Genomic DNA, 9,138 nt, shown 5'->3' on the forward strand with positions numbered 1-9,138 from the left:
CCTACAACTTTCATGTTGTGAGTTTTTGCATTTGAAGTCTCTAAAGTTATCAAACAGTCTGTTGAAGTTAGAGTAGAAAATCTATGACAGACTGACGAGATTTTTTTTGATACTCTTGTGTTATATCTTGTTTTTGCGGCACTCTTGTGGGAAAAAAGAGAATATAAAAAGGCATGTGCAAAAAAAGGCCACACAAAAAAAGAAAAAATCAGAAAAAATCAGAAAAAGTGCGCATAAGCCGGAACACCGTTGATCTGTGCACCTTTGTGATTGTTTTTCATTCCAACTTGTTCTCTTGCTATTCCTAGATCCTTGTCACCTCCTTTGTGCCTTGGTCCAACTGTTCTACTACATTATCTTGGCCAGCAACTAGGACGAGTACTTGGAACACTTATTCAGCATTGCTATATGTTACTGACTTGTGTTCCACAAATATTAATTTAGTGAGTCTTCTCAAAGCTCCATCTTTCTCTTGAGCAGAACAGATACTCCTTTGCAATCCCACCAACGCTCTTTGGATAGTCACATCGGCCACCGTTTGCCACCTGCAGTGCTGGTAAGAAACTTGTAAGAGCGGGGTAAGATACTTTCATAATTTGTGTTCCACCACCACCCTGAGAGTAGTTGTAGGGTTCACACTATTTGTTTGTTGCCTTTTGTCTCTGTTTTTTACTAATAATGACAAGACCAAAGACCCAAACGAACAAGGATAAGGGTCCTAAGACTACTGATGGTGAGTGTGTCTCCTATCTGGAATTGAAGGAGATGATGCGCCCTTTGACTAAATCCTTTGAGAGCAACATCATTGATGCTGATTCCTCTCCCTCAGGTTCGATATATCCATCCTTCTCTTCTTTTGATGAAAATATTGCAAAATAGTATAATGAATGGGAAGTATCAACGGATAAGATTTTTGCACGACGCCGTATATGTGATAGGAGAAAAATTAAAACTATGGCTAGTACTTTAACAAATGATGCATTAGTTTGGTGGAATTTGCATGACTATGAGAAACCATAAACTTGGACAGACGCGAAAGCACTAATGAGACAACAATTTGTTTCTATGGTTGATTCTATTGAGTAATTATACTGATATCATGCCTTAAGATAAATCTGAGTTGTCTTTGTTACAAGATGATTGTCTTGTTCCTTGTGACAAAGAAGAGTTGTGTGATGAAATACTATTATTTCTATGCCACAACTAGAGAACAAACTTGAAGTTGTTGCTTCTGATCCTATTAATTGTGTCAAAATTAGAACGTTCAATCCTATAGCTAGTGTGCATGATGAGCTAAAATTGTTATATTATTTAATTACTTTGGCCTATATTGAATTTGATGTTCTATGTAATATAAATAATTTATAGGAGAAACTTTATTTTAGTATTGATTTGCCATGGTTATCTAAACATACATATCATATTATTGGAAGATATAATTGGAATGGAGAATATATGATACATCGAGTATATATTTGTTCAAATATGAAATCTTCTTTTGTCACGAAACAATATGATCAATTAGAGGGTTGTGTTAAAGCTAACCATATCACGTCCAGTTCCACTTGTCCTTCTTTATATGTTTTACAACAATAGGGTCAACTTCAAAAGGGAAGCAAGGTTGGATGACATCAAGCACTACATCAACACCTTTTGCATGCACCAACGACTTTGAGTCGAGTATGACTCAAAACCAAGAAGGGGAGAATGATGAGTACATGTATGTTAAGTATATGGTCAAGGCCCAATCAATCATAGCTCAAGTGGAGTTAAAGTCGAGTATATTTGCGAATCCGATTCGGACTTCAGGAGTGGGTCTCACGAAAACGAACGCTCAGGCTACATACGGACTCCGTTTTCTTCGTTCTAAATACCGTTGGAAAGCTAAGAAGATAAGCCTTCCAACCCAACCGGTCCCACGTCAATATACAGTTGGAGCTGATCAGAATCTTCATAGCAAGATGATATCCAGAATCTGCCAGAAATCAGCGACACCGGTTTTTGGGCCTAAAGGCCTTGTACATCCTAGGGTTGCTAGGCCACTCCCTTGGCCACCACCTAAGTTTAGGACGACTCCAATTCAAGTGGGGGAGAATGATGAGGACACAATTCCCATACAAACCATGCATGGACCAACAACACGAGCACGTGCACGAAAGCTAAATCTCTAGGTTCATTCTAACCTAGTCAATTGTGTTTTAGATCTTACACTTGGTGCCATGGATGTTTTAATGATTAGAAACTTTAGAGAGGACCATCAAGGACTTGGGAAAGTCCAAGGTGTCGAGGAGGAGTAGCAAGGGCGTCCACAACAGGAAGGAGATCGAGTCCGACTCAACTGCAATTCCATCTCGGATTCCAGGACCAGTCTGCACTAAAATGGATGCCTAGGACGCATCCGAACTCCGACTACGACGGACTTGATATGGTTGGAAAGATGAGAATAATATATAACCAATCCAACTGGTCCCACCTTAAAGTTCATCTAGAGTCAATGACAATCATCGAAACAAGTCAGCGCTCATATTCTATTTTGGTGCTGCGACACCGTCTGTTGGGTCGTGGGCCGTGTATTGTGTTGGAGCCCATTAGGGGTACCTCCAGGGGTTGTGCATGCCCCTAACCTCTATTTTAACAGCAGCTGCTGCCACATCAGGGTTTGGATTTTGCTTAGATCATATCTGTCATCGAACATTATCACCTTCATAAGTTTGTGAGACCCCACTTCGTGATCAATGCAGTTTTGATTGTGTTCTTTCTGTTCTTGCTTGTGTTCTTGATTGCGCTTCTAGGGATAAGACTTCGTGGCGAGGTCACTCGTGTGTTGCGAGGGATAACTAATGTAGCAGTGGTGTAGTGATTGCGAGGATCCGTTCGCTCGGAGCCTTAGATCATTAACGTCTAGGCAGGGCGGCCGACCCTAGGCAAGCAGACCAGGGAGCCCCCGCACTTCATTGGCACAGACACGTTCCAGGAGACGTCCATCATCGAGGTCACCCGCTCCATCACCAACCACCTTCGCGATGTGCTGAAGGCCTTCTTCCTCGCCTCCAAGGTGTTTGATGAGATGTGTGTGCCACATCGATTGGGGTATAGGAAAAATATAGAGAAAACTGTTGTGGAGAGAGGTAATATAGTGGGAAAAATATTGCGGATGTGGCACGGAAGTATGAAATCGTTGAGACAGTCTTAGGGGTTGTAGTCAGTCTGATCATCTATCTGCATCCGATGATTCCATCCGCACACGTCCGCGCCGTAAGCAATGTAGGCCGGCACCAGCAACGTGCCAAAATGAAATGCAGACCGAGAGGGTGCCTGTTTGGCAACGATGTTTCTTAAAACTATGGTTTTACAATACTAGACTTTGCAATTATCATGACAATACCGTAGTTTTGACTGTTCCAAAAATACTATGGTTTTGGGAAACAATGTTTGGATACAATATTGTAAACCATGATACTAGACAAAAACTAGGTATGTCATGAAAACTTTAGGTTGGAGTAGAGTTTTCAATAGTCTAAAAATACTATAGTATATAGAATAACATTGATTTGAAAACATAATTTTCAGAAATACAACCAAACACCTCATATCATAAAATACTGTTGTATTAACTAAAACCATAGAAATTGTAAAAATACTTCACTCCCAAGAGACCCTCAGCGTCAACCTAACCCGGCGTGTGTGTGGTATGGGTTAGCATAGGCTTAACCGGTGGGGACAAGCCAGGCTCAGATGCGGCAGAACATCCGTCGAGGACAAGCCAGGCTCAGATGCGGCAGAACATCCGTCGACGTCGCCGACAGGCGACACGAGGCTCACGGCTCACGGCTCACCAGTCACCTCTAGGTCTTTTCCAAAAAAAAAAGAAGCCCCTCCTATCCATCCCTATCCCTACCCCTACGAGTATCCAAGTCCAACCAGCAAGAGGGGAGGCGCTGCACGCAGGTCACGCGGCGATGGACATATGCGATGTTTGAGCAGGCGGTGGCAGATTTCTGCTGGCATGCGAGGGAAGTAGTGTCGTCAGGGATGGGGCTCTGGGGTTGGCCGTGGGGGCGACGTGGGCCGTCGGGCTTCGGCTCCGCGTCCACCGCCGAGGAGGTCACCGCCGGCGTCGACGCAAGCAACATCACTGCCATCGTCACAGGTCGCCCGTCCATGGCTTAATTTTTTCTCCTCTTTTCTTTGACTGAAGCACACAACAGCCATGAATGGTTTCTCTCTGGCCTAACTTTCATTCCCCCAGTCGTCTTCAAGCCTGCAAAGAGTTGTAACACTATATTGATTTTATGACACAAGACTTCATAAAAACCGTTGGCTAGTTGTATCCGTTCCTGAATAGTGTCATAAAAACTGTTGACTTCATAAAAAAACACTAGACTTCAATAAAACTGTTGGCGGCCGTGAAGGGCGACGAAAGACTAGAAAACAGCATGTCAAGTAGAAATTAGGCCCTATTTGGGAGCTCCCAAATCGGTTCCTTTCAAGCAGTCTAAAGAAGAGCTCTTAACAAAGAGTACTGAGGAGCTGAAGCCAAAAAAAATGACTCTTAGCGGCTCCTCCCCTACTCTGTATCTTGCCCTTTTCTCGCATCAAGAGAAGCTAAAGCCAAATGATTTGTTAAAAAAATACTAACTCCTATAAAAAAATCTACTCTTGAAAATAAACCAAACCTGGAGTTATTTTTAGATTATCCGGAGCTGTGCCAAATAGGCCTTTAGTTTTCAGTTTTGGGGCCTTATTCTTAGATATATCTTCCTTTTAGGGCAGTAAAAAACTCACATAGTTTCGTCGTGAGAGCAAACCAACAGCCTCACAGTCTAGTTAATTTCAACTCATTCGTAGTACTAGCAGTTGACTAGTTGTATCCGTTCTTGAATAGTTCAGTGTTTTCCCTGAATATCATAATAGTTCAGTTTTATGACACATGCTTGATGAATATGTTTGTGCTGGAATTTACTTTCGTCAGTGCTCATTGATCGTCATTCGGAAGGACAAATTCTAATATATATGTCTACTTTGTTCTTCGGATTAGACTGTTTCCAGCAGATTGTGGATATTATCGTGCAAAACATTGTTTTGTATAGTAGACTATACCGTTCATACTTCATAGAGTCGAGGACTTGGGCTGAGGTAGTGGCCAAGCCTCCGCTAAGTACATTGTCAGCTGATGTCGTCACCAAGTCTCCATCGCAAGGACATCACAATCCTCCATCGGCTTCTCAACCCATCGGTTTGCGTGATAAGGACAACGATCCTGTTTGTCGTAGCTGTTGTTCTGCCTCCCTTGCCTCGACACCTTTGAACCTTTAGTCCTTGATCACCCCTTTGGCCGGGTTGTTGTGAGCAGAGTTTCAACATATATTTTCAATTCGTTTGGAGGAAGTGTTGCAACCTCTCAAGGAGGAGGCTTCTATCATCAAGTCGTGGCTAGCACATGTGGCCAACCATTTGGAGCATGCTTCTGTCTCCGACTTGCCCGAGCTCTTTGGCTCCTGTTCTCTAGTGAAGCATAATTCACCTTCGTCGATCCTTGCTTCTCTTGCGGCGGCCTGCACAGATGCGACTCCTTGATGTTTGAGGACACAAGTGCAAACACCGTAGTCTCCGTCCTTGGCCAGATGCCCTCTAGGGTATCTAGTTTGAAGATTCTTAGAGAGACGGACCTTGCCGCTAATGAGGTGGTTGTAGGGGCATTTAAAGCTGATTCTCGCCAAATGAGGTCCACTGAGCATACCATTGAGGTACTTTCAGAGACCTCCACGTTGCTTCAGGCTATCACCTCTATTGAGGATGTTATTGTGGTGGAGGGTGCATCAGATGATGAGGAAGTTACCTTGGTCGCGCAAACTACTTTTGAGGACCCCATATTTCTTACCACCATCGAAGACAATCCTTCCCATTATATGGTTGAGGACACTTCCGAACCTATTTTGGTGGAGGGCACACCTGTTGATGAGGACACACCTGTGCATGGTCCTCTTTCTATGGTTGAGGACAATACAGAACCTTGACTGGTAGAGGATTCTCTGATAGAGATAGGGTCTTCTTTGTCCACCAGAGATAGAAAGGATGAGGACCTTGCATGCCCTCCATTAGCTCCACCCTCACCATCGACTATGACAGTTAGGCATCGGTGTAAGTCCTATAATAGCTCATCGCTTCGTCGAAGTGCTCGTCTTGCACAACGTGGTGTGTTTAATGATCCGAACATTGTTGGGATTGATGGGATGCCCAACGAGAGTTCAATTCAAGCATGTGCAGACCATCTTAAGGAGTTGTTGCCACCGGACCTCCTCAAGAAGCTTTTGAGTTTAAAAGGTTGTGCCTTTTGGGACTTTGTGGCGGAGGTTTATTTGCCTATTCATTAGATATGTCTTTGTTGTACCGGGTGGCTTTTTGTTGTGTGCTCGTGTTGTTAGAGATGTTGTGCGCTCCTGTTGCTAAGACGTTGTTGTTGGTAGGGTTGGCGTAGTTTTTGCTGTAGCAGTTGTTTTTTGTTGTAGTTCTCTTTGGGAGATTGTTGTTCGCCTATTTTCGGGTATCCTCTTTATCAATATAATCGATAGCTCTGATTCATTTCAAAAAAATGATGAGATAGGAGAAAAGATAAGTTGCTAGAGACAGCCTTACACTTATATTTCCATCTTGTTTAGCATAGCAACCTCACGAATCTTGCAACTACAATATCTATATATGCATGATCTGTCTGTCACAATTTTCTTATCCTATGGCTTCCTTTGGCAAAATGCAGGAGCGACGAATGGCATTGGAAAGGAGACAGCCAGAGTTCTAGCACTGAGGGGAGCCAAGGTAATCATACCAGCTAGGACACTGGAGAGTGGCCTCAAGTTGAAGGAGAGCCTCGCAGATGAGGTCCCAAGCTCCAAGGTACACGTTATGGAGATGGACCTGAGCTGTCTCAGCTCCGTCCGCGACTTCGCACGGTCCTTCAATTCATCCCACAAGCATCTGAACCTCCTCATGTACGTACCTATCGCCGTCGCTGAACCTCTCTCGGCGGGTGTAGTGCACTGCTGCCTGGACTCGCTCGCATGGTAATCTGAATCACATGTTCCTCTGAAGAAACAATGCAGGGATCATGGCCTGCCCTTACCAGCTGTCCAAGGATGGAATTGAGCTGCAATTCGCAACGAATCATGTTGGTGAGTAGGATGCCGGTCATTCATGTCAATAAATCCCTGTGAGTAGGAATGTAGGATGGAATTGATCCGCACTCTGTTGATATGTGCTGATTTTCTGTCAGTACATTGTTCAGAAGATCCCCCCTGATACCTTTAGAAGCAAATAGTGCATGATTAATTAGGCAAAAGCATGTACTGAATTTGACCTTATGAGCAGGCCATTTCTTGCTGACAAGTCTCCTGCTAGACAAGATGAAATCAACTGCTGCAGAGACAGGTGTGCAGGGAAGGATCATAAACGTATCATCGGTCGCGCATAAAAGAAGTGATGGTACATGCTTTGAGCTGAACAAGCTAAACGATAAGGCTAGGTTAGCAAAATGCTATTTATGCTTATTGATTTTGGTTACAAGCATGAGCATGGTATAAGTAGCCGAATTTCCACCCCACCCCCCGTCCAACTCCTATTTTACAGGTACAAACCGTTCATTGCATACGCGCATTCGAAGTTAGCCAATATTCTCCACACAAATGAGTTGTCCAGGCGTTTTCAGGTATGCAATCTGCCGCCTTGCCGCTGGCTGCATATTCACATCATCGCAAGACAAAAAACATGTCTGGTGCCATTTCAGGAAGAAGGATGCAACCTGACAGCGAATTCCCTGCATCCTGGAGTGATCATCACCAATATCATTCGCTATGTTGCTGGAAACAGTAATGACGTCGCAAGCTCAGATCTTTCAAAGAAAATTTGATCTTTACGGCAGCAAGAAGATCCAAAAACAAAAATGATATTGCTGGATCGATCCTGTATTCAGTTAACTAATATAAATGTATGCTTGGCAGGTGCGCTGATTTCGGCTCTCTCCCCTGTAGCAAATCTTGTTCTGAAGAGCGTGCCCCGGGTTAGTGAATCCGAGCACCCAGCTAGTAACCCTCTAAAGCATAGTCAGTGTCATGATCATAATAAGAATATCATCTGATGGACACTGTTTGTAGGGGGCTGCAACTACTTGTTACTTGGCATTGCACCCTAATGTCAAAGGTGTATCTGGTAAATACTTCGCTGATTGCAATGAAGCAACACCGACTGCTGTCGCGAGAGACTCAGAGCTGGCGAAGAGGCTATGGTCGTTCAGCGAAGAACTTGTCAAGATCTATGCTGATATGTCACAGACGACACAGGCAAGCGAAGAGGAGGAAACCACGGTTACGAAAGACGTTTTCCAAGACAAGTAGCGTAATATATGTTGCTGCGTTTTCTACTTTTTGTACATGTCCTCTGGGCCCGAATGGCCAGTGACTGTAATAGCACCTAAGTGCCCGAGACTGGTAAGGGGTATTCAGACAATCAATCAAGAAACCACGGTGCGGCTGAGGCCTGAGGCAGTCCTCTCCGTCGTTCACCCAAATCTGAGATCACTCGTGTGCTCACGTCGACGGTGATTAGCCGGTGGCCCCGGGTGTTGCAAGATAGAAGACCAAAATTATACGATCATATGGAAACAAGATGTGCCTGCAATCATATGATATGAGAGTACTAGTGTTGGATAATTTTTATTCTTCGGAAAGCGCCAAAATCATAAACGTTTGATAGTTTTAGCATTAAGAGCAGCCTTGGTTGTTTATTTGTTTCCATGCTTCTTGAATTGTCAGGAAGATCATGACTTGTGACGACATTAACAGCTGTTACACTATTGGACTGGACTTCTTTGTCGAGTGTCCCAAACATTTGGCAAAAGACTTTTTACACTCGGCAAATTCTTTGTCGAGTGTTACACTTAGCAAATATTTTTTTTGCCGAGCAGTTTTTTGGGCACTCGTCAAACTTTGCCGAGTGTCAAAAACACTCGACAAAGAAAAATATTCGGCAAATTAAGAATCGCAAAAAAAATATTTTTTTGTTAGAACAACCACCCCCAACCATCACCATTGCCCTCTACCTATCGTCCTATCATTTTCACCATTTTTTTGAATTGGATTCACTTGT

The 9,138-nt window shown here is 43.6% G+C and overlaps 1 protein-coding gene across 1 annotated transcript; it reads left to right on the forward strand.

The window, feature by feature from the left end:
• Positions 1-3,776: 3,776 nt before the first annotated feature.
• Positions 3,777-8,844, forward strand: LOC100282710 (retinol dehydrogenase 12). Its single transcript, NM_001155617.2, has 8 exons — positions 3,777-4,150; positions 6,758-6,989; positions 7,090-7,169; positions 7,366-7,519; positions 7,624-7,702; positions 7,781-7,862; positions 7,995-8,053; positions 8,148-8,844. Exons 1-8 carry the CDS (start codon positions 3,973-3,975, stop codon positions 8,385-8,387), a joined length of 1,104 nt encoding a protein of 367 aa, NP_001149089.2. The 5' UTR covers positions 3,777-3,972; the 3' UTR covers positions 8,388-8,844.
• Positions 8,845-9,138: the final 294 nt, after the last annotated feature.

The sequence above is a fragment of the Zea mays genome, chromosome 4, assembly GCF_902167145.1.
Source record: "Zea mays cultivar B73 chromosome 4, Zm-B73-REFERENCE-NAM-5.0, whole genome shotgun sequence".
In the NCBI taxonomy this organism is placed as follows: Eukaryota; Viridiplantae; Streptophyta; class Magnoliopsida; order Poales; family Poaceae; genus Zea; species Zea mays.

Coding starts and splice junctions, on each gene's coding strand:
- LOC100282710 (NM_001155617.2), top strand. CDS start 3,973: ATGTTTGAGCAGGCGGTGGCAGATTTCTGCTGGCATGCGAGGGAAGTA. Junction 7,520..7,623: donor AAGCTAAACGATAAGGCTAG/GTTAGCAAAATG, acceptor CCTATTTTACAG/GTACAAACCGTTCATTGCAT. Junction 7,863..7,994: donor TCGCTATGTTGCTGGAAACA/GTAATGACGTCG, acceptor TATGCTTGGCAG/GTGCGCTGATTTCGGCTCTC.